The sequence below is a fragment of the Cladophialophora psammophila genome, assembly GCF_000585535.1.
Source record: "Cladophialophora psammophila CBS 110553 chromosome Unknown aczJe-supercont1.33, whole genome shotgun sequence".
NCBI lineage: Eukaryota > Fungi > Ascomycota > Eurotiomycetes > Chaetothyriales > Herpotrichiellaceae > Cladophialophora > Cladophialophora psammophila.
Window position 1 is genome coordinate 144,235 of NW_006912954.1, and position 22,278 is coordinate 166,512.

General features: G+C 51.7%; 11 protein-coding genes across 11 annotated transcripts; 4 read left to right on the top strand and 7 right to left on the bottom strand.

The window, feature by feature from the left end:
* Nucleotides 1-505: 505 nt before the first annotated feature.
* On the bottom strand, nucleotides 506-1,412 carry A1O5_12358 (prohibitin-1; the record flags this gene model as incomplete). The annotated part of the gene is made up of 2 exons (XM_007752927.1): nucleotides 506-1,030; nucleotides 1,059-1,412. 2 exons carry the CDS (start codon nucleotides 1,410-1,412, stop codon nucleotides 506-508), a joined length of 879 nt encoding a protein of 292 aa, XP_007751117.1.
* Nucleotides 1,413-1,698: 286 nt separating this feature from the next.
* On the top strand, nucleotides 1,699-2,288 carry A1O5_12359 (ubiquinol-cytochrome c reductase subunit 8; the record flags this gene model as incomplete). Its single annotated transcript, XM_007752928.1, has 4 exons — nucleotides 1,699-1,778; nucleotides 1,849-1,874; nucleotides 1,984-2,161; nucleotides 2,237-2,288. 4 exons carry the CDS (start codon nucleotides 1,699-1,701, stop codon nucleotides 2,286-2,288), a joined length of 336 nt encoding a protein of 111 aa, XP_007751118.1.
* Nucleotides 2,289-2,653: 365 nt separating this feature from the next.
* Nucleotides 2,654-3,251, bottom strand: A1O5_12360 (uncharacterized protein; the record flags this gene model as incomplete). The annotated part of the gene is made up of 2 exons (XM_007752929.1): nucleotides 2,654-2,773; nucleotides 2,889-3,251. The coding sequence occupies 2 exons, from the start codon at nucleotides 3,249-3,251 to the stop codon at nucleotides 2,654-2,656; spliced, it is 483 nt and encodes a 160-aa protein (XP_007751119.1).
* Nucleotides 3,252-3,921: 670 nt separating this feature from the next.
* A1O5_12361 (uncharacterized protein) lies at nucleotides 3,922-4,483 on the bottom strand (the record flags this gene model as incomplete). The annotated part of the gene is made up of 2 exons (XM_007752930.1): nucleotides 3,922-4,236; nucleotides 4,298-4,483. The coding sequence occupies 2 exons, from the start codon at nucleotides 4,481-4,483 to the stop codon at nucleotides 3,922-3,924; spliced, it is 501 nt and encodes a 166-aa protein (XP_007751120.1).
* A 1,230-nt stretch (nucleotides 4,484-5,713) lies between these two features.
* A1O5_12362 (uncharacterized protein) lies at nucleotides 5,714-6,448 on the top strand (the record flags this gene model as incomplete). The annotated part of the gene is made up of 1 exon (XM_007752931.1): nucleotides 5,714-6,448. One exon carries the CDS (start codon nucleotides 5,714-5,716, stop codon nucleotides 6,446-6,448), a length of 735 nt encoding a protein of 244 aa, XP_007751121.1.
* Nucleotides 6,449-7,147: 699 nt separating this feature from the next.
* A1O5_12363 (uncharacterized protein) lies at nucleotides 7,148-7,777 on the top strand (the record flags this gene model as incomplete). The annotated part of the gene is made up of 1 exon (XM_007752932.1): nucleotides 7,148-7,777. One exon carries the CDS (start codon nucleotides 7,148-7,150, stop codon nucleotides 7,775-7,777), a length of 630 nt encoding a protein of 209 aa, XP_007751122.1.
* Nucleotides 7,778-8,264: 487 nt separating this feature from the next.
* A1O5_12364 (uncharacterized protein) lies at nucleotides 8,265-9,218 on the bottom strand (the record flags this gene model as incomplete). The annotated part of the gene is made up of 1 exon (XM_007752933.1): nucleotides 8,265-9,218. One exon carries the CDS (start codon nucleotides 9,216-9,218, stop codon nucleotides 8,265-8,267), a length of 954 nt encoding a protein of 317 aa, XP_007751123.1.
* A 518-nt stretch (nucleotides 9,219-9,736) lies between these two features.
* A1O5_12365 (uncharacterized protein) lies at nucleotides 9,737-13,271 on the bottom strand (the record flags this gene model as incomplete). The annotated part of the gene is made up of 5 exons (XM_007752934.1): nucleotides 9,737-10,394; nucleotides 10,472-10,774; nucleotides 10,899-11,109; nucleotides 11,903-11,996; nucleotides 12,060-13,271. 5 exons carry the CDS (start codon nucleotides 13,269-13,271, stop codon nucleotides 9,737-9,739), a joined length of 2,478 nt encoding a protein of 825 aa, XP_007751124.1.
* Nucleotides 13,272-15,445: 2,174 nt separating this feature from the next.
* Nucleotides 15,446-16,827, bottom strand: A1O5_12366 (pyruvate dehydrogenase kinase; the record flags this gene model as incomplete). Its single annotated transcript, XM_007752935.1, has 3 exons — nucleotides 15,446-15,509; nucleotides 15,561-16,659; nucleotides 16,713-16,827. 3 exons carry the CDS (start codon nucleotides 16,825-16,827, stop codon nucleotides 15,446-15,448), a joined length of 1,278 nt encoding a protein of 425 aa, XP_007751125.1.
* Nucleotides 16,828-18,816: 1,989 nt separating this feature from the next.
* A1O5_12367 (uncharacterized protein) lies at nucleotides 18,817-20,132 on the top strand (the record flags this gene model as incomplete). The annotated part of the gene is made up of 3 exons (XM_007752936.1): nucleotides 18,817-19,070; nucleotides 19,127-19,311; nucleotides 19,372-20,132. The coding sequence occupies 3 exons, from the start codon at nucleotides 18,817-18,819 to the stop codon at nucleotides 20,130-20,132; spliced, it is 1,200 nt and encodes a 399-aa protein (XP_007751126.1).
* Nucleotides 20,133-20,970: 838 nt separating this feature from the next.
* On the bottom strand, nucleotides 20,971-21,655 carry A1O5_12368 (uncharacterized protein; the record flags this gene model as incomplete). The annotated part of the gene is made up of 2 exons (XM_007752937.1): nucleotides 20,971-21,392; nucleotides 21,472-21,655. The coding sequence occupies 2 exons, from the start codon at nucleotides 21,653-21,655 to the stop codon at nucleotides 20,971-20,973; spliced, it is 606 nt and encodes a 201-aa protein (XP_007751127.1).
* Nucleotides 21,656-22,278: the final 623 nt, after the last annotated feature.

Below are 22,278 nucleotides of genomic sequence, written 5' to 3' on the forward strand. Positions count from 1 at the left end.
AGTGTCGTTGTCCGTCCTAAATATTATTCTGCTTTGCAAATGCGGAGAGAATCCACCGTTTGACGTGTTATATGTGTGGAAAAGAGCCGTAGGCTGGGAAAACAATGGCCACGGAACGCAGAAAGGGACAAGAGCTCTCTCATATCCTTGATCTTGAGGAGGCTGGGCTTTCACCGTGGAAAAAATGCATGTTAACTCGGCTGGCTAGTCAGAGCTTGTCGTACTTTGCCGAGTGGAGTGGCTCAGCACAAACTTTGAAGAGCTGGTAATGGAGCGTTAAAGAGCAGGAAAAACTGGGTTGAGCGTCAGGGCGATCGAGACGGCTGTGTTTGGAGGGATTCCGTTCAATGCCTTTGGAAGCGGAGAGTTGGTTGTGAAAGTTGAGAATCTCCCCTTTCGAGGTCTTTTTGCCAGCATTTAATGCCATGGAGTATAGATAACAAAGTTCACACTGACGGTGGTGAATCATATCAGTACAAGCTTCTTCCGGCACTCACTGTGCTGATCATGCTCTCAAGCCCAGCAATAAGCCCGTGCTCTTCCCCTTCCCACCTTCCCCATCACCACCTCCCGGCAGGTAAGTCACATTGGGATTCGCGGCCAGTGTCTGGGCAATGTCTTTGCTCGCCTCGATCCTTCTGATCTGTATCAATCCGTCACCAGCTTTCGCCACAGCCTTGCTGATAATATCTGCGGACTCGGCTTCACCCTCGGCACGAATGACATTTGCCTGTCTCTCCTGCTCCGCCTTCTCAACAATAAATCTTGCTCTTTCTGCATCCTGTTGAGCGATCTGTTTCTGTTCGACTGCCCTGGTGAACTCTCGACCAAAGGTCATGTGTGTGATAGAGACGTCTTCAAGAGCGATGTTGAATTCCTGCGCTCGACGAGTCAGGTCGGCTCGGATGCGTTGTGAGACAGCTTCTCGCTGAGTGATCAGTTCCGCGGCATCGAATTGAGCCACAATTGCTTTGAGGACTTCGTTGCCAATAGATGGGAGGACTCTTTCGTCATAATCTTGACCAAGCGACTGGTAGTTATTGTTAGCGATGTGACACCGTGCAACTGAGTAGTTGGCAACTTGCCTGGTAGATTTTGGGCAACTTCTGGACATCTGGTCGATGGAGCACTCTGAGCGTCAGTGACACCATCTGCAAGTCCTTGCTTCCGGTGGTGGTGCTGATGTTTCTAGGCTTCGTCCGCACATCGTAGATGATTGCTTTCTGTAGCCACGGGATGAGGAAGTGGGTGCCTTCGTTGACGACTTGTTCCTGAACACCGGAAAGACGGTCGAAGATGACTGCTCTCGTTCCTCCTCTTACATCGTACATGGCACTTTGTGCTAACGAGGCACCAATGAAGACGGGGATGGCCCATCTTGAGATGGCATTGAGGACGTTGGGCGCGGACATCGTCGGCGAGATTCAGTGAGGCGTTGGAGCTGATTTCAATGTTGTCTAGCTGCCGCCATGCAATGCAACAGCGAACTCTGGGTTACGAACTTTTGATGAAGCAGTAGATACAGTGTTCTCCGCAGCCATGCGCAGCCTGGAGCGGAGCTAATGCCAAGCAATTTTCCCGGCTTCTGGCTCGGAGCTCTCCTTCCACTCCAGCTTCGACTGCGATCATTGACCTTCAGCAACAGTCACCTCGTCCAACTCTTCAGTTCTCCTCGATTGCCTGGTTTTATCTCTCAAGATGCGTCCTACTGCAGCTCTGCGCATGCAGGCCACCCGCATCCTGCGCGCTGGCCACGGCCCTGACCCAAAGAATGGAGTGTGCGTCTACATCGCCTACCAGCTCTACTTTTTTCTATGACGAAGTCAACTAACAAGCTTTGGTACACAGATACATGGGCTCATGGGGAAACCTAGGTATGGATGCATTCCATCTTGGACCCATCTATTCTTCCCTGGGCTACCTCATCAGGCCTCAAGCCAGTTTCTTTCGTAGACGAGAAGATACTAAACAACTGGAGAACAGGCTCTCCGGCACAAAAGAACATTGTCACATATGCCCTTTCACCCAACCGACAGAATCCAACGTCCACCCTGATCCCCGACGCCATCTTTAATACTTTTCGCCGAACACGCAATCAGGTTCTATACTGGGTTCCTCCCTTGTTGGTCGCGTATCTCGCTATGGACTGGGCTACCGAGAGGTGCGTTTGGGCTTGAAATCAATGTAAATTGCGGATGAATGCGAAGTCGAATGCTGACCGTAATTGGGGATACAGGAACGAATACCTTAACTCGAAACCAGGACGAGCGGAGTTCGGAGAGTCATAGCGGTGGTCAAGCTCGCCGACAGTGGATGAAACATTGTACATAAAAGAGGATACAGCGGAATTGCGAGACAAGACGATTCATTGTTCATCGAAAGTTCTCTCGATCGTATGGTCTATGAAGAATTCCGAATCCTGACTGTCCGTGAACCAAGGCGTAGTAGGGAATGAGGCTTTTCGCAAGATCACATGCATGGTCGAGCCTGGCCAAAGAATGGTTTCCCGATGACTCCCTTGCTGCTGAATATAAGACCATGTAGTGACATGGCAGTGCTGTCCCGGACTCCGAACTCGCATCAATTCTCCTCGCCTCCCTAACCGTCGTAAATAACATGTACATTGCGGGTTCATTCCGGATAGCAAGCCACATTATCCGGGTCCAATTCGGGGCATGTCATGATGCTCGCTCAGACTACTGAGGTAGCGATTCAACTCCTCAACCCGCTCCTTGTGCGTTTTGACACCTTCTCGTTTGAGACGTTCTTCGAGCTGGAGCAACACATGTATGTCAGTACCAAGCATTGCAGATTCCAAACGACACCTTTTTTCAGCCCCCACGAAAAGGTTTGAAGGCAAGGCGGATATGGGAATGAGTAGAACATACCCTTCTCCGTCTCTGCTCCTCATACCGCCTCTCTGCTTCTGTCTTAGTAATTCCCCCCTCATCTTCCTCATCCAGTTCTGCACCATCATCTGTGCGTCCAGCTGAATCGACTTTTCGTCTCTGCACCTCCTTCTCTGATTCACTCGCAATCTTTTGATCTTCCTCCTCTAATTTTCTCAACATGACTGACCGATCTTCGAGATCGTCGGCGCCTCCATCCATCGTCTGACTTTTCGTAGAGTTTTCATTGTCCCTAGCCTTGGAGGAAGATTTCTTCTTTTTCTTCTTGTCGACCTTAGAATCCTTCACGCCCTTCAGTTTGAGTTTGCCAGAGCCCGCCGAGGTATAATCACTCGGAGCCATGTTCGAGTGTCTCGGTGAATGTTTATCATGGACATTTAGTGGGAGATTAGTTAATCCAATGCGGTCTGGGATGTGGTGTGAGCAAGAAGGGGAGAATCTCCCTGGAAGCCGTGACACGACCCAAGGTACGAAGTACGAAGGGGCTCTGGACTCCGTACGAGGCACTTGGTAACGCTCTTCTGGCTTTGATGCTCGGCTTGGGCTCGTGCTGCCCATGCCAAGAATGATATTGAGCCTGATCTAGCCTCATCTGCTCTGGCATCATGCTGCTTTAGCTTTACACTACCGAGTATCGAACGCCTCGTTTTTCTGCGGACAAAAATCCTAGACATTCAAAACATCTCATCTTGAGAGGGCTATTGCGACATAAATACCCCACCACAAAGAAGGGTACAGTCTCTATGGCAAGAGTCTTGATCTCGGTAAAGACCACCGTTTCCGGTGCAATTAGCTTTTGGTGAGGGAGAATGGTCAACTCTCTCATGGCACCGAACATGTTGGAGAGTCAAGCTGTTTGACTGCAGCGAAGCTTGCACTCGACAACCAACTGCCTGGGTCGATGGAAGCGAGTGAAGAGCCCTGGTTCCTACGCATGCTTATACTAAATCGACCGTTCCTCGATCGCCAGCTCGGAGGCCATCGCCAGAAATTTTCTTCCTAGCCACGACTTCTACATGTTCTCAACATCATAGAACATCTCTCTGCCCTCCTTCGGTGGCTCAATGAGGCCCAGTTGTTGCAATGCAGTGAGACCGCCTTCTTCCCCGATCTCTTTGACGATCTTCCCATCCTTCATGGTGAAAATGGTCATGCCTGAAAACCACATCTGCTTGCCCGTGTTGGCTTTGGTGAGAGCGCCCACGGAGAAGTCATCAAAAGGCGCGCCGGTGTGTGTGCCTCCGCCGATCCAGCGACCAAACACATAGTCGCCCTCGGCGATGAGCGGGTAAGGGCCATAGGTCTTGAAGCCAAGGTTCGGGAAAGCCTTTGTTTAAACTCCAAGTTAGCTAATTTATCAGGCGACTGCAAAACCATGGCCAACCTACGGCCTTGAAATCCACCATAGCTTGCTTGACAGCAGCTTTGCCTTTCTTCGGGTTTGCATGCATTGGGTATGATTGGAATACATCGTCCGCACAGACCTCGTCGACGATATCCAGGTTCAGCTTTCCCCAGTACTCTGTGAAGTACTTGGCAATCACCTCTTTGTTCCTTTCTTCGACTGTTGCCATATTGGAAAATGGACGAGAACGCACACAAGAGATAAGATCCTTTTTTGGGCAAGGATGAACGATGGTTCGAGCTCGGTACAAGCCAGAGTCCTCGTCCCTTATTTTTATACAGGTATTTTGGACGATTCGGCATCATGGTTCAACGAAGAGACTCCACTTCATGACAACAGGCGGCGTAACCAATATGTTTAGGGTCCAGCGCAGGGCAGTACTATTGGATAAATTGTGAGCAACTGGCATGGCGACGATCGAGGGACACCGGCTTTCTTGATGCCTGTACGCTTTCGGGAAATGTTTGTTCTGGTGTTGAGACCACTTCGCCGCCTGAGGTATGTAGTCCACATTGCTCGAACAGAGACCGTCTTCTGTCTGACTCACAATACTTAGTAATAGGACGAGGAGAAAGCCGTTGAAGAGTCTGACTGGAATTGACCAATAGCGAGTCTACAAGAATCAGGCTGCTCATACCAAGGGTGCAAATCTCGTGTTCGCTATGGTTGGAGTCGGATCATGTCCTCCTCCCCGAGCTTCCGGAACTCTCATCCCAGTCTCTTCATCCTTCGAGTCAATTTCAATTTCAATTTTCATTCGTCAATTACCTTGCAGCAACTGAAGGCATCAAGATCAAATTGCTTCACCGCAACGCCTTTCACGAGGACAAGTTTGCGGTGGATTTCATGCAAACACGAAGTTTTCAGGGTGAAGATGGAGCGTTGCTACCGAACTGACCAGTCACAGCCACCATTCTGAGGCACGCTTATCATCTTCAACGCGGCCAACACATGGCTCGATCAGCAACAGACCGATGCATCTCGCTCGGAAAATCACTCTCTCTAAGTGATGATCAGCCTCTTCCACACTTGGTAGTTCCCATTTGGTAAGCCGGCTAAAAGATGGATAACTAAGAATTCCCACTGTGGAAGCCAATGCCGTTGAATTGTACGCCTTCACTCTCATATCCACCGTCGCCACCTTTCCACGACGGAGAGATCCCACGGAGAAAGCAGTTGGCACGATATTTGGTGCTGTACAAATTCTGACTAGAAGGACTGGAACAGTGGGAAACTATGACTACTCACAGCCCGGATTCGTGGACGGTAGGGACAGACAGTGAACATATATATTTGCACTGTGATGCTCGAGTTCTTGTCTCTCTGCTTTTTGAATTCTTCACGTCAATAGCTAATCTATCAATCCCCGAGGCACGCACCTCACAACCATCGAGCGCTCATGGTTTCGTTCGCCTCCATGCATCACCCAATATCTCCCGCCATCTTTTATTGGGGCACTCCCATCGTGCTCATCACGACCGAGAACGAAGATGGTACTTTCAACATCGCGCCCATGTCCTCGGCTTGGTGGCTCGGCAATCGTTGTATGCTCGGACTCGGAGAGATCTCCCAGACCACCGTCAATCTCATGCGTACAAAACAATGCGTCCTTAATCTCCCCTCGGATGACATGAAGAACCCGGTCAATAGTTTGGCCCGCACCACCGGTACAGCAGATGTTGCCACTGCGGAGCCTCATATGGGGTACAAATACTTCAAAAGGATGAACGGATACGAATATGTGCATGACAAATTCGGACATGCGAATTTGACGCCGCAGTGTTCAGACCTTGTCAGACCAGCCCGCATCGCTGAATGTCCCGCGCAGATGGAGGCGGAGCTTGTTGGCACTTATGGGATGATGAAGGACATCGGCGTGAGTGGTTTGATCGCACTGGAGGTCAAGATCCTGCGTACCCATGTGTGGGATTCCATCAGGATGGCCGGGCACAGCAACCGTATCGATCCGGATAAGTGGCACCCGATGATTATGAGTTTCCAAGAACTTTACGGGCTCAATCCGAAGAAAATCTCGGCCTCCGCCTTGGCTCAGATCGAGGAGGAGAGGTACAGGCCATTCTCCAATGCCCTGGAAGAGGATTCTGGCGATGACGAGACCAAGTCGAGTGTTTGATGGCGTTCGGCATGTTTGAGCAACAGGGGACGTGCTCATATGATCGTACACGATGGACGGGGCAATGCGGAAGACTCGGGCATCTCCTTCACATAGATCGCGGCGGCTACTCCAACCTATGCAGAAGACAACTCTGAGCCCTCCAACCAAGGCGTGATTATCACGGTGTTGCATTTAAACCAATGGTGCTCCTTCACGACTGTAGTACATCTCGGCTCAATCCGCGTTTCCTCTTGTCAAGGGTGCGTCTCGACAAATGACTGGCCAGTTCCAGAGCAACGCCTCCCTTTCCTAACATATAAGCATAGAGAGAGGGGGAGCCCGGATGAGATCCATCCTAGCCTTCGAAAGCACAGAGGTCTTCCCACAGTACAAGTAACCTATCTCCTCTTGATTGAACTGACAATCTTCGTGATGAGAATGAGGAACCTGATGTTCTTCATCGCGTATGATTCCTCAAGACACATGTTTGCCGTGGAAGACGTCCTCCCAGACCACTAACCTATTGACGCGAAGGCGACGCCTCCGTCACACATCACCTTGAATGAAGGCCCAATAGATCCTGCCAACATGTTGTTGACTCTTCAGCAACCCGAGCACGACGGCAGAAAGCTGGTCCTGGCAGGTCATCAACAATCCCACTTCTTCCGTCTGCTTTTCGAGATTCGACTCCTGATATATATCCAGCTGCTTGGTAGTATGGCACCAGAAAAGCACCCACGCGACATTCAACTGAAGCACCGCCATGAGCTCGCCCTGGAACTGCTTTTTGTCAATCGCCAGATATACCGCGTGGCACGCCTCGTCCCGTTCCAACACAACGCCTTTGACTTCGCCAAGTGGAACGGCACCGGTCTGCTGTACTGCGACTTGTTCCTGCGGAGCCTACGCCCATGGCAGCGTCGAAACGTGCGCACCATCATCCTGGACGTGCTGGCGATTAGCATCACCAGTCCCAGCCACATGCAACAATGGCTTGATCTGTGCAATGAGCTCGGCTGTCTGGAGCACGGGACGAGCTGGGAGGCTGAAAGCGCGGGACTGAAAACTCTAAGACTGACGATAAGCGGCCGCATCATGAGCGGCGGGAGACATACATTCGACATCGACTCGCGATGGGTGGACGACGGGCTTCTGAAACCGACTTCTCTCCGCTTGCTGGAGATGACTATCGATACCGAGCGCGTGGATGAAGGGTCGCTGCCCAAGTTTGTCGCGGACGTACAACGCAAGCTGTGCAAGGCTGAGATTGTGCTGAAGAAGATGCACAGAGGGAAGCCATCAGTTCTATATCTACCCGTCTCCTCTACGGCGATTTCGTGCTATTGACCTAACTAGCATCCGGATAATTGGGCCTGGTAAGATTCAGGACAAGGGTGAGGGTGTAGTTTAAATTCTCAGACTGCGTGAGAAAGGCCTGTAAAGCGGTTTGAGGTGGCCGATGGACACAATCAGCTGCTGAGAGACCATGGTACGGGGTGGATCGTCAAAACACAGGGGAAGAGAGCAACTTCTGGGTTATGTAGGTGATGGCCCTAGTGATAGTTGGTGGCGGCAAGGCTGAACCAAAATCAGGTGCCAGGATGTACTGGACCATCACCTGAAGAAACTCATTATTGCTTGCCGCGGACCTCAAGACCTAGTCGCTCTTCTATTCGTGTCATTGGACTGGCTGTGTTCTTTTCTCAATATGCTTTTCGATTCAGAGCGGTGTTTTGTTTTACGGCGAGTCTGTCATTCCCTCACTCCCATATCCATTTATCCATTCATTCACTCAAGCTGAAGCTGTAGCCTGTGCGTCCTTCTGTTGGATCGACTAGTTGTCTTCCTCCGCTGCTGGTGACAACAACAACTTCGCTAACTCGGCCGGAGTTGTTGCCTTCCTCCCAATTAACCACTCTAGGACTCTAGGGTTCCCAAGGACGCCTCGCGTGTTGTAGTACAATAGCATGCGCTCGGGCCCCTCTCGATTTCGAAGGTCTACATCCGCGAGACTCTCCACGCCCGGAAACAAGCGCTTACAGAAGGTCTCTACGGCCTGCTCGTACGACATCTGCCGCACCTCGAAGGTCCGCCCCAGAACGTCCCCCACCGACCTGATGTACTCGTAGTAATCCATCGGCCAGGTGCTGAGGATCTGGTACGTGGCGAAGAAGTGCCTGTGGCGTTCTTGGATGACCTTCACCGAAGCCTCGGCGTGGTCGCGCAGCGTGGTGAAGGAGAACTTGACCGTGGGATCGTAGGGCGCCATATACACGGGCGCGTCCGCGTCCCTTTGCGCAAGCAGTGGGCCAATCGAGTTGTCCGTGAAATGGCTGGGCTGGAGGATGGTGTAGGTTAGCGGCGACTCGACGAGGTACTCCTCGACGAGTCTCTTTCTGTCGTGGTTTAGCATCTTTGTGATTTCTGGGTGTAGCACCGACGAGAAGACAAAGTGCTGGAACTTGGAGGGCGGTATCTTCTTCTTCGACTCCGCCACTGCGGCGTCGATCACGTTCATCCCCATGTGCGCTTCGTGCGGCGTGAATGTGGGGCTCAGGTAGTAGATCGTTGTCGCTCCATCTAGGATCTTGCGGCAGTCTTGCGGGTTTTGGAAGTCTGCTTGAACGACCTCGGCTTTGGGATACCGCTGGGTGAGCCGATCGAGGGATGCCTTCGAGTTTACGACTAGGCGGAGTCTGGAAAGCGGCGTCTCTTCCTTGTACAAGAGCGGGATCATGTGGCTGCACTGCTTGCCGGATGCACATGTAAGAACTATGAGGTCCGACATTGCGGAGATGAGACCTAATATACAAGGACAGATAAAAAGAAAACGGATGAGGTACTTGAAAGCAAGGACTCAATCTCGTGGTTTTATTCAAATGTTCCTGAAAGAGCTGGTTGATCGGCTTCATATACCGAGCATCGAGTGGAATGTCTAATATGATACATGCGTGGCGTGATGCAATAAAGAAAGTCGCTAAATAGAGAGGTTCCCACAGGACGGGAAGCCCTTACATACCCGGTTGGTCAAGGATTGTCGACGTGGATGGCACTACTTTGCTTTATGCCCATGTCGTCTATGGATAGCATGTGTTGCTTTCATTGAAGCGTCGATGACGAAAAGGAGGTATGATCTCTATACAAGTGCGCTTTGACCTTCTACTCTGCGCCGAAATGGGAGAATAAATGCTACTTGTCTCCAAAGGATTTGCTCTGAGACCAGCTGGGAAGTGTGTCGTTGCCGCGCGAGTGGCACATTATATTGTCTTTCTACTCAGTACGTCGCCGCTTGCCGGATATCTCCAATCAGCTGGCGGGCTGACTCCCTGCCTGAACGAGTTCCACACCGTCTCTTTCTGAGGGTTCACTGCTTGCCTGGCCAGGTGCCTGCGTCTTCACAAAAAGCGCCGCGATGAGGCCCAGTCCGCCTGTACTCGCGTACATAATCCACATATGTTTTAGGCTGGAAGCATATGCATTCTTCACCTCCGTCTGTTGGTAGAAAGGTAGTGTGCGTATTGTCAATGCATTGGTCGCTGCCGTCGTGGCCGAAAAGTTTTGAGCTAGCTGTGCTCCTAGAATACTACTCAGGTGTTTGCTTTGCGTCGACATACTATTCTGGAAAACAATGCCACCTATGACGATTGAGATGGACGTCGACAGACTCCGAACTAATCCGAATAGTGCCGTTGCCACCACCGTATACGCCGAGCCAACGATTGACTGGTACGCTAATAGTGGGGCTTGGAAAGTGATGCCTATTCTAAGAGCAACCACGATTTCGATAATCACTGTGAGGACAAGGGAGGTCGATGTGCCGATACCGATGAAGAGGCCGAAACCAAGCGTCGTAAGGGCCATTCCCGCCCATATAAGTGGGCGGATCCAGTCGAAGCGGTATGTTATGGCGCCTGCGACAAGACCTGTAATGGCCTGGACCACGACGATGGGCATTATGAGAACGCTAGAACGGGTCGGGGAAGCTCCTTGCATGGCTTGGAAGTAAAGGGGCAAGAATACTATGATGAGACGTTGACCTACTGTTGATCAGCGCTTGCACTGGAGAATACTGGCGGTTGATGAGTCCGTACAAACCCGTGGGTGAAGCTGACCATCAGTGGACTGACTTTGGACGTGCAGTCCAATAGATGGGATAGCACCAGAGGGTTCGACGCGCCTCTGGCCTTCCAGAAGACGAGAAATGTTAACAGCACAAAGCCACATATAAGAAGGCTTAGGACCTTCGGGGAGTCCCAGGGCGAGAACACCCCGCCAAAGTCCAGACTGAGCAGGATCATGACGGTGACCCCGATGATTGCGACGGTTCCAATCCAGTCCAGAGTCCTTCCCTGATCAGTTCCCACGGCCTGCGGCTGCAATAAGTCCATAGAAAAGAAAAGAACGACAAATGCAGCAAAGGAACATGGGAGATTGATCAGGAAGTGAGAAATAGTAGCGGTGGACCTACCGTGCATCCCACACATCGCTCATCCAGATGTTAACCAGCACAATGATGCCTCCAGCTGCAGACCCTTGCACAGCACGACCCGAGATCAGTTGCACAAGGTCCTTCGGCCATCCACATATGGCGGACCCAATAGCAAACAGCGCAATGGAGCTGAGCAGTGGAGGTTTACGGTCCCAGACGTCGGCAGCTTTGCCCCATACTGGAGTCACAGCTGCACTTGTCAGCAAATATGCAGAGCCAGACAGACGGAGGCCGTATGGGACCTCAGTTGGTACGAGATGGAAGGAATTGCGGTTGTGATGATCGAGAAGTCGAGTGCTGCGAGGAAAAGAGAGAACTAAAGGCGTTGACGACTCAGCTAAAATAGCAGGATGCCGGAGTCTGCTGTTCGTCGCCAGTTCCTGTCGTCCTCCGTTTCTTCTCCGAGTATCACGCAGTGTCGCCGCTTAGCAGTATCTTTACTTGTGATAATGGCTGCGAATCATCGCTCTTCCGCCCCCGGGGGCGGCTGATGGGGCCGCAGGTTGTCAAAGTCAAAGTCCAAGACACAATCAAGCGGTCTGATCGACCAGTACAGAGATATCTCCTAGCCCTGTAGGGAAGGTTGGACGATATTCTCACGTGATGTGTCTTCGACCACATGGTGCACATGGGCTTGACATAGGTCACCGATTGAGCTGCTAGGCTGAGAGCCACTTTACCCTCGTGTATGTGAGATGTGCTTTATAGACTTGTGCCGCCTAATTAACACGCATATGCGTCACTATTCCATCCGTTAGGATAGCGTCGATGTTGTTACACCACGTAAACTCAGCAGATCAAACACATGTATAATATGACGCCGAAACCCGAAAGGGACACATCTCCATCTCTATCATTAAACCCTTCTTAAGGAATCCCCACCAGGGAAGAGCCCGTCCGTCACCAATATTCCCGATCCTTATCAAGCGCCCTGACACGCATCGGATTTGGGCTGGTGCCCACCACACAAATGCTGTCCTCACAGCTCTTCTCCCCCCAATAGATTCTGCCTTTGATGTCTCCTCCCCAATCATCGATAAGGTTGGCCAGAGCTTCGATGTGTCCGAACGTTGCAGGCTATGGGCCCCTTAGCTTCCGGAACGCTAGGAGTGATAAATGGGCCAAGATAAACGTCAGCACCCCGCCCAGGACAAAGAGAGGCACGGAGTTGAACCAAACCACGCCGTCCCCTTCGCCTCGCTGACCCAGGGACATTGATGCTGTACCAAACAGCCACTGTGCAATGGGCTTTATGATGAAGAGGATGACCCAAGACCAGTTACTCAAAGCCGAAATGACTGGACTGGCGTTGATTTTCGCGCCTTTCCCCGTGGCAATATATGCCCTTCGCCAGAATTCCTCGTCGCGGGAAACGTTGACCACCAGTTCGGCGCAATGCAGAGTGAGCGTAATACACGCCTGTAAAGCTATGCCCAGGACAAAGGTAACCAGCAGAATGACATACGGACTCCATTCATACAGCATGGCGAAGCTGAAGAATGAATACATGCCGTCCTGAACAAGAAATGCCAATTGCGCTGACAGGTGCTGCTGAAAGGTCAATCTGCACACGATCGCCGCAAAAAGCAAATCTGGCGCTAAGGCAGCCCCTACAATCCATAGCATATAGCCGACATGGGGGTAGCCTTTGATCATATTTTGCTGTCTCTCTTGTGGCCGCTTTGGCCCAGCTGGGGTCTGAGCAAGGATATCGCGAACTGACATCATTCCACGCCCAAGGACGCGATACCGGACGCCTTTATTGAGGAAGGGTAATGCGGTATTAAGGGGGTTGGCGCTCCATGAATGGACCCAGTCGTCTGCCCCGTATAAGCTCCAAATAGCAATGATGATCTGGCCAATGAGAGATATTCCAAGAGCCATGAAAGCCACGGCATTGAGGCTGATATTCTTGGCCCCATTCTGCTCCTTGTAGACGTACAAGGCGGCATTTGCGGCTGTATAGCTTGTAACCAGGAGAATCGCTGACATGAGATTGGCTGGCCAGCGGTTCGAGTTACACCGTTTGGTGCTTGTGAATAGTCTCAGGTTTGAGTTGTACTCGAGTCGATTTTCCTTGTAAAGAACCCGGCGCAGGGAAACACTGTGGGCAAAGCTCAAAATATCTGTGAGAATAGCGACAACAATGTTAAAAGCCAAGGGGAGCAACTCTCCGATGATGGAAGAGCTTGATAGTCCGGTATACACTAATTGGCCAGCAAAGGTCGCAACCGAGAGCCCAATGGAGCCCAATGCGACCACGAGGGAGACGCCAATAGTAATGTAAATCCCCTGGCGTGTCCAATCGGCGACATCATGGCCGGGCCGTTCTTCGTTCAAGCTCTCAGACATGGTGTCCCTTGGTGTTGATAATCTTCTAACCTTTTTGGAGAGAATATGCGGTTGAGGTGGCGACTGTCAAACTTATAGGCACATGGGCCGACGGCCCCTTTGGGAGATTTTGTCTCAAGTACAATAGCAGCCATGCTTGCAGAAGGTTTCGAAAAGCCACGGCCATGTGCTTGACCTTGAAAAGGATTAAACAATCTGCCGCCATTCCGTTTCCTAGGCTGTGTTGTCTGGATCGGGCCACGGCCGTATGCATAGGAAGTCAGGGACGCTTCGAAAACAAGTTTCTCCAGGACACGGCACAATGAAGAGTATGCAAGACAGCCAATAATCGACAATCTGGAAGTCCTGGGCAACTTCAGCTGGAAGCCACATTGATGCAGGACCAGGGGACTGACTTCTAATTCAATAGTTGTGTCCAATCACATCTCGTCGAGGAAGCGAGGGCCCGCCTAACACGGGAGGTAAGCCAATCAGGCCCAAGAGTCTCTGCCTCGCCTGCTGACTATGGGGTATTGCGCCCGCGGTGTCTGGGGGCGTTTGGTGACAGGTCCAAATCCACGCACGTTAATTGAGGTTTTGGTGGGAGGCGAAACGAGACCCTGAAGAGCCGCATGCATTTTCAATATGAGGGAAAGTCGGCTCGACAGTGATGTGGAATCGCCAGTGGCTGACTGCACTCCTACCTCTTCACAATCCTCAGCCTTATATGAGAGATTCGGGAGACTTGCTGCTGCTCTTTCGTTTTCAGTTTGGGCGTAGACCACCTCAAAAGAATATCGTGAATCACCTCCGTGTTGACTTTGTCATGTATCATGTTGGAAGCTGTTGGTAGGGGGAGGTTAGGAAATACGCATATGTAATTTGACTCACCGGTAACGCTTGAACTTTGCTTCAGTGCAGACGGTGGCCGCGTCTCACTTTTGTTCGGTATAATTTGGAGATTTGGCATCGATCGCCAGTTATGAGCATTATGAACAAGCGTGCCTCACAAACCAGTCCCAGCTCAAGTGAATGAGGATAGCAGATACATGGGTAATGAGAGAGTTGGCGAGACTAAGCGCAAAGATGAGTCGACGGAGTCCAAGCTGAGAGCTTGGGGAAAAGGATCGATAATTGGTGACGGTGTCTGGTGGTTTCTGTGGTTTCAAGCCTGGAAATGCCAAGAATGCCAAGCTTACAATTCCATCCGCATACCCCCCTCGCCACTTCGATAGTACCGAGTACTGTAGGTATGTATGGCACAAGGCTGAAGCTTGTACCACCGGCAGAATCCGGAAGACTTCGTTCTCCCAATTTTTACCTTGGCGCGCGCAGCAGCGACTCTTGCATATTGTCATATTCTAAAGGGGACTCGCTCTGCATGGGTTCTCGAGCCTTCAACGGATCAGCCAGGGTGCCAATCTCATTACACAAGGGCAACTAACATCGAGTCATTCCAAGAGCAATGATTCCGAGAAATGTCCGCTGCGGATAAGATCGGAACAGGTCTCGAAGGAATAAACCAGATGGGCTCTCATCGAAAGCATGCGGAAGAAATGGTCGGGGGTAATATAGACTAGGTTGAGTGCATGAGATGAGTATGAGTAGATTGATTTGTGGACATGGCTTGATACAGCGGGTGCCGACGACCTTCGTGATTAAGCCTGGGGAGTGTCCGCTTCCCTTGATGTAGAATGTCCTTTCGACTGCTGTATGAGATGGCGTGTGCTGGACAGGAAACGTGGTGGGAGTAGCCCGTTGAGTCTGGTATACTTCTCATCTCGAGAACACCAGCTTTGTCAGTGGCGGAGGCGAGGCGACTATCCTCAAAGCGCAGGCGATCAGACATCAAGACCATGGAGCATGTCTATTTCAAGTGAGCTAACAAATGTCGCTGGATTTCTGTCTGGTGCCCCTATTAACAATGACTTTTTAATGATGGCCCTCTCGATTCATTCTAGCCACTGGCTGGCTCCCCCTGGCTGCACCACGCTGGGCTCCTCGTTAATCATACTCTCAGCGTCCCCTACCTGCTTCCTCTCCGTCACCTCCCTACTCCTCAATCGTGAACGCACGGCGGCCAAGCGTCCACGGCTGATGCCGGGAATTGAGCTCCTCGGACCATCAGACTCAACCTTGTTGCTGTTCAACGCCAATCCTTGGGACCCGCCTTTGTCCCTCATGACTGCTAATTGTTATTGCAGCGGCTCGGCGGATGAAGAAAGTCGATTGAGATGGAGGTAGACGTCTGTGCCATATCTGTTGCATAACCTGTTAGCACCGAGACGGCAAGGAGGGAGAAAGATTTACCCTTCCATTGAAATCAGTTTCAAATCCCCGCCAAAGTACCTTGCGTACAATCTCGAAAGGGGCAAACCATACCCAAACCCAGCCATCGGCGCCTTAAAGTCACTAGCATTAAATCCGGGATCCAGCTCTGGTGTGGTATCGACTGTAGTGTACATGTAGGTCCAGACTAGTGGAATGGCAGACCGTGGAATTCCACCTCCCTCGTCACTGATCTTGATCGTGATGTCCTCCTTTCCCTCGGCCACAATCACCTTGGTCACAGGAAACTCTTCCTTTTCGGCCCCGTGTGTCTCCACCACGGCACGCAGTGAGTTCTTGAGGGTCTCGAAGAGCATGTGCGACAGGTGACCTGGCACGTACATGAAGGTCAGGTTGGGTGGACAGAAGAGTTGGACCTTGGGAGCGTCAAACAGGCCGTAGTGGTCCTCGCACACGAATCTGGCGTTTTCAATTGCCTCTTCTGCAAGTTCTCGGACATTTGTTTTTGTGCATATTATACCAACATAATTGGGGTGTCTGTTGGTGGTCTGATCTGTCAACGCAATGTGTTGCCCAATAAGCATTCTAATACCGATGCGTGACATGTAGAAACGGTCCAGGAAGGACTGAATGGACGAGTCAATCTGCATGCGTTGTTGCTTCCGCTTCCACTCGTTGATTCCTTGAGCCACAGTGGTGACAACAGGATCATGTCTTCTCTTAATGATTTCCAGAGTTCGAGCGAATTTGCGGTTGTATTCGGAGAGAATAGGAGGCCACTCTTTGCCGTCGTCCAGAGCAGCAAAATAGCGACGCGAGTTCATCCCACTCTTGCCGTTGCCGTTGCCATGGTCCTTGAGACTGGGATTGCGTGTAGTGGCGGAGAGTTTTGTGCTGGACTTCTTAGGGGGGTTGAGGAGGCGGTCGCGGGTTTCGGTGTCTAATGAGGGTCGCGGAAGGGTTGTGATTTCTTCAAAGGATTGAGCGTACCAGTCTCGCACCTTCTTGATGGAAGGCATATCATTGAGACCATCGGGTAGTTTATCCAGCTCTTCTACACGGTGCGCGAGACGGACTGGAAGCTCTTCGGAGAGAAATTGTGACGCACGGAAAAGTGTCCCTACACAGAATCAGCCATAGTTATTACAAGGGCAAGTCTTTACATTTCCATACCAGCAGAAGGCTTGTCTCCAAATTGGACCATCTGTCGAAGACTAACTCCTGTCGGCGGAAAGTTGGCATAGTGCCCAATAGTTTGCATGAGCTTCTCAGTGGGCTTCCACGACATCTTGAAGGAAGTTCAGGCCTTGCGGCCTGCTTCAATAGGGACGAACAATTCGAAGGGACCTGAAGGAATGAATCAAAGGACAGCAGCACCAGCAGCAATCGATTGGAACAGAACGAAGTAGTATGACTCGAAATGCAGCAAGGAGCGTGTGGAGGATCGAGGTCCGATGTTCTCCGACTGTTTGGAGGTCAACGAAGGGTGCCGAGGCAGCGTGCGTCAATGACGAAAGACGCTCAAGGTGGGCTGGATGAGGCTTCTGTCCAGCTGGGAGCACAGAGACAGCGGGCCAGCAGTCAGAGTGTGAAGAAGGAAGAGGTGATGCAGAGCAATGTCGCGCAGCATGGAAAAGAAAAAAAAGAGCTGGCAGATGCAGGTGACAGGTGAGTGTACTGTATGTGACTCGTTCGTGTGAACAGGAACCAGAGAGGGACAAGGGTTGCCGCTGCGGTGCTTGTCTGGTGGTGACGGTGGCTCTGTCTCTGGTTCTGTGGCTTCTGGCTGCTCTGGCTGGGCCCGGCTCTCCCTCTTGTCCCTCCCTGGCTTCCTGGCCCTGCTCGGCTGTGGGGAGACTTCCTCAAAGCCCAGAAACTCATGACTGTGGAGTGCTCCAGCATCCTCAGTGATTGGGTCTCGGGCTCAAGGGCTGCTGGCCTTCTCTCCTTCTCTCCTTGTCTCGCTCCTTCGGGTCATCATCAGCCTCCAGCCTTTCTGCTCTTCCCTTTGCCCCGGCGGCCCCCAAAAACCTCCAGCCTGCGTCATTCCTTCCGACGAGGCTCGCTGCTTGATGCTCCCTGGTCTGCTGAGGGCCCAGTTTCCGAGTGACCGCCGAGTATTCGAAACTCACCTTCCCTCTCCTTTTCTGCTGCAACTCATTTGTTTGGTTTGCCTCCATGCAATGTACATGGGGTCAATTGAGCTTTCTGGTGAGGTGCTCCTCCATCTCCATCGTTTGTCTCTTAGCGCCCACTAGCCTCATCAAGGCATTGATTGTGGCACCTATTCAAGGTCAAGTCCCAACCGGAAATCATCGGCGCCACTTGAGACAATGGATTATTGTCTGATTCTAGCGTCTAGAATCCAAGGTATGTGCAAAGCATCTGGGCCACTCTATTTGCTCCATGTTGGGCCTTGTTGGTTCAGGAACCCATGGCCGCTTTGACTTGCCAGGATCGAATACACGGTGTCTTTCTGTGCTCGCCAATGTCTGAGCACGAATTTGGAAGGAAACAGCAACATCCTTCTTGTTTGAAGGTTCCATCGCCGCCAGCCCAGTTCTCCCAGGTGAATGTGTTCGATGCCATCCCTACCTCCATGGTGCAGATTCTGTTCCCGCCCAACAACAACTTATAAGTCAGAGGACTGAGCTTCTGCCATGCCACTGAGAGCAAAGGGTGCATGCGAAATGTCTCGTTGATCTGGTTCCCAATACCTGGGGGTGAGCTGGGTTCTGTGATGGCCCTCCTCGTATTGTGAATACTTCGTCCAAACCTTTCGCCCCTGCTTGGTGTTATACGGATGGATGGATGGATAGATGGCAGTAGAGGCCTGGGAGATCTCGCTACAGGTGTGAGGAACGTGGCTGCGGGTGGCTGATGTGAGGAACAATGCTCCATGTTCTTGGGTTGTGAGACAAGGCTCGGTGAGCTCTTTTGATGACGAGGCTGAGGAAGTTGCATGAATGAATGCCCAGATCTCGTCACTGCGACTGCCCTGTCACTTGACAGTGCCGAAGGAGGAGAAAACAACGCATGCCTGAGGCCAACCAGTCTTTCTTCTCACCAACATCCCAAGCGAAAGAAAGCTGCTCTTTTCCAGTTGACAGATCGATCCAGGAACAAGGTCGCGCCGCCGGCGACATCATCATCGACATCATCTCTCTATCTGGTCTCCGCTTTTATCCAAACTGCTGCCATCTCGGCGTATTTCGCACCTTGACTCCCCATCCATCCGCCCTCAACCTGGTGACCTGTCTTCAAGAACCGCCTCATCATGGCAAAGAAGGATCTGAAGCCCTCGGTTCAGCCACCTAGAGCTCCCCTCCTCACCCGACTGTCCTGGCAAATGAGCGATGCACTTGATTACCTCAAGGAGCTGAACTTCCCCCGTATCATGTACCATCTGTTGTCACTTGCCTACCTCTCCTTTATCGTCTACCTCACCTATTACGTGCTGCCTTTGCCTGGACACTGGAATCCAGCACCACACTCTGACAGAGTCGCCATTGTCTCTCAGGATCTGAACAAGTGAGTGTCAACTAAATGTTTGACACATGGACAGGACTGACATCAAGGTGAAACAGCTACTTCAACTCCTTTCGTGGTCTCACCGAGTGCAGCATTCGTGCTCCTGATTTGTATCTGCCTCCCTCGCCGGATCAGTCGTTGCAGGGCTCTCCCAATGCCTACTGTCCCAGACGCAAGGACCTCCTGGAGGCCATGTCAAGTGGTGGTCGGATCGGGTTTGATACCCCATATTTCCCAAAGGGTGAGAATCCTGTGATGTAAAACATACGTCTCCTATCAGCCCTAATCCTCTGTAATCTAGACTGCCACTACCGCTGGTATTCGGTGGAGGAGATTTGCATGATCCTGGAACGCTTTGACGCCATCGTCTTCGTGGGCGACTACAGTCTCCAGACCATCTACAACGGATTCAGCATCCTCCTGCGACGAGATTTGGCCCACGGTGCCCTGAGGACCTGGAGCATGGACAAGGAAAAGCTCCGCCAGTGCAGATGTGACAATCAGTTTACCTCGCAGCCCTGCTCCGAGCACTTCATCACATTTAGTGGCGATCTTACAAACCTTCTGTCAGGCCGAGTCGACCAGCCCTACTTCTGCAGCCGAACACCCCATTCCTTCCTAGAAATCAGCACCTCCCCGGCCCCAATCTCCGTGATTGGAAAGTTCAAACAGCTCGCCCCACGTGTCAAACGATCGAACTATCGCCCCGTCGCCATCATTCACAGCCTTTCTCCCAACACCGTGTCTCCAGAAACCGCTGCTGCCTCGCTCGAAGAATTCTTGGCCCTCGCAGACTCGTCCCATCGGAAGACACCCATGCTCTGGGTCGGGCCCTCCGCTTCCGGCCACACCCAGATCCGCGGCCGGAACGGAAACCAGGAGATATGGGATTTTGATCGCCATCTCGCCGTCGTTGCGGAGGACAATGACGTCGACGTGTTAAGGTTGTGGAATATGACGGTGCAGGCAAACAGCTGGGATGGGATGCAGTTTGGAGAGAAGGTTGCCATTACCCAGGCGATGATGGTGCTGAATTGGTTGGGGAGACTGCCCTCTAGCTGAGAGAAGGGAACAATGAGGGCGCCGAGAAGACTTACATGTTTTCGAAAGGGGCGCACCGAACCATATCATATCCCACCGAGAGAGAGGGACTAAGAACAGCGACAACCTGCGACGCAGAGTCGGACAGCCCGACCACAGGGCAAAACAAGACACGCAGGGGGAAGTTGTGCTTACCTAGGTAGTGCCCAAATGACTCTCACTTTCATCGACGCTGGAATGAAAATAAAAGCTGGGGCAGCATGCTAATACTGGGTACATACGTTCTACTCACGCCCACCAGCCAGAGGCGAGGATTATTAAAAGTCAATAATATGATTGCCTGCTGCCAGCAGAGATGCTTTGAGCTCTTGTCTTATTTCGAGTTCGAGTGCGATTTGATTCCTGTAGGGATGCTAACCCCAAGCGTTCTAGGATGTAACGGCGATGGCTATAGCAATGATTCTGCGACTGGTGGGAACATTGCATGTCGTGTCCGAATAAAAAAAATATCTCTTGGCTTCTGGCTTCAACATAGGAGCATTTCACAATATTCTGCTCCTGGTCTTCTGCGTGGCGCTTCTTTTCGTGCAGTTCGCATTTGCTCTTCTCCCGACAAATGCTGTTTGAGACCAGCTAGATTGCTTGTGCGCCAGCCCCTCTCAAGTAGTTTTGGGGCTTCCCAGTCTCAATCCTCTCCCAGACAATTGGCTACAGCTCTCGGCAGTCACATTCAAACCATAATGGGCCAGAGACGTTGTTGCTCTAACCTTGGGCCCCTTCATCTGCTAAGTGTATGAGCACGCCCCTCCTACATTGGTTACCAGGAGATTCGGCCTCAGATCGGCCTCCATGCAGCAGCTCAGAACAAAACCTCCCCACTCCCTTCCGGATCCCTCCACGCTGTCTTCTTGCCTTTCAATCGATCCTTTTTCTTCCTTTCCCTCTCTGCCTCCTTTTGTATCCGAAACACCTCTTCGACATCTCCTTCTTCATATCCCGGGGGAGGATCGTCGTCCTTGTCGAGATCGACTTCGCCCAAAAGGAGGACGTTTTCGCCCCGCACGAGAAAGGTGCCGCGGGGGATGTCGCAGTAGAGGTTCCGAGTGGGTTGTGGCTGTTGTGACTGTGACTGAGGGTTTGCAGAATCTGCGGAGGTTGCTGAGGGAACAGAGACGAAATACCGCTCTTTCGTGTCGGTGAGAACGAGGTTCGCGAATTGATCCCATGACCGTAGTACCCCGAAAATCTTGCGTCCGTCTCGGAGGACAAGGAGGAGTTTCTCTAGAGAAAAATAAAAAAAGGTGTGAGAACTATTCTTGCACTTGCTTCCCATGACCATGCCAGGAGATAAGAGACGTACTGTCCGTCAAATCCAACAATTGAGCCGCGGTCGTGAACATCTGCGGCGGTAACTGAGGAGCACCTTGAGGCGGGGCCGGGCCAGGGAACACTGCATTTTGTTGTTGTGGGTGTTGTTGTGGATGCGGTAATCTTTGCGGCGACGCAGGCTGCTGAGGAGGATCGTTGAGACTGAGGTTTTCCATGACGGAGTTACACACCAGGGTATGGACGACGATTCACGTTGCCGTGTCTAAAGTTTGTTACCGGTGGGGAGTATGAGCGGCGTGGATGGTAGGTATGAAACAGGCGGCATCAATCTCGATCATGGCAGCTGATGCGAACAGAGGAGTTTCATAAGGGAAATTTGTCCACAATCATCTGAAATGGGACGTTTCGGTGGGGAGGTGGGTTGTACTTGTCGACAAAGGTGATGATGGAGTGCATACGGGATGGTCAATACGGCACAGTACAGCCAAAGGAGGAAATGCTTCGCTGGATATAACCGCGCGGCCATCTCAACGAATAATCGTCTCCGTATTGCTTAGTCATTTACCTCGGGCCTTGCTGAAGTCGTGCCAGTGGTGGACATTGGGCAGGTACACGACATTTCACAATCTTGTATGGTTCTTTACGAACTTGCGAATTAACATCTCCGGAAAGTCGTCCCGGTGAGCCCTTTGGGAAGAGTGCATTCCAAGCTAAGTCAGCATCTGTCCATCTCATAACCTTCGCACAGAAGCCCGGCGCTCTCTCGGTATGGCAGATAGCCGCATGCGGACTCGGGAGTGTTCAATTCCGGGGCGGCAACGCTATGTTCCTGGCCATC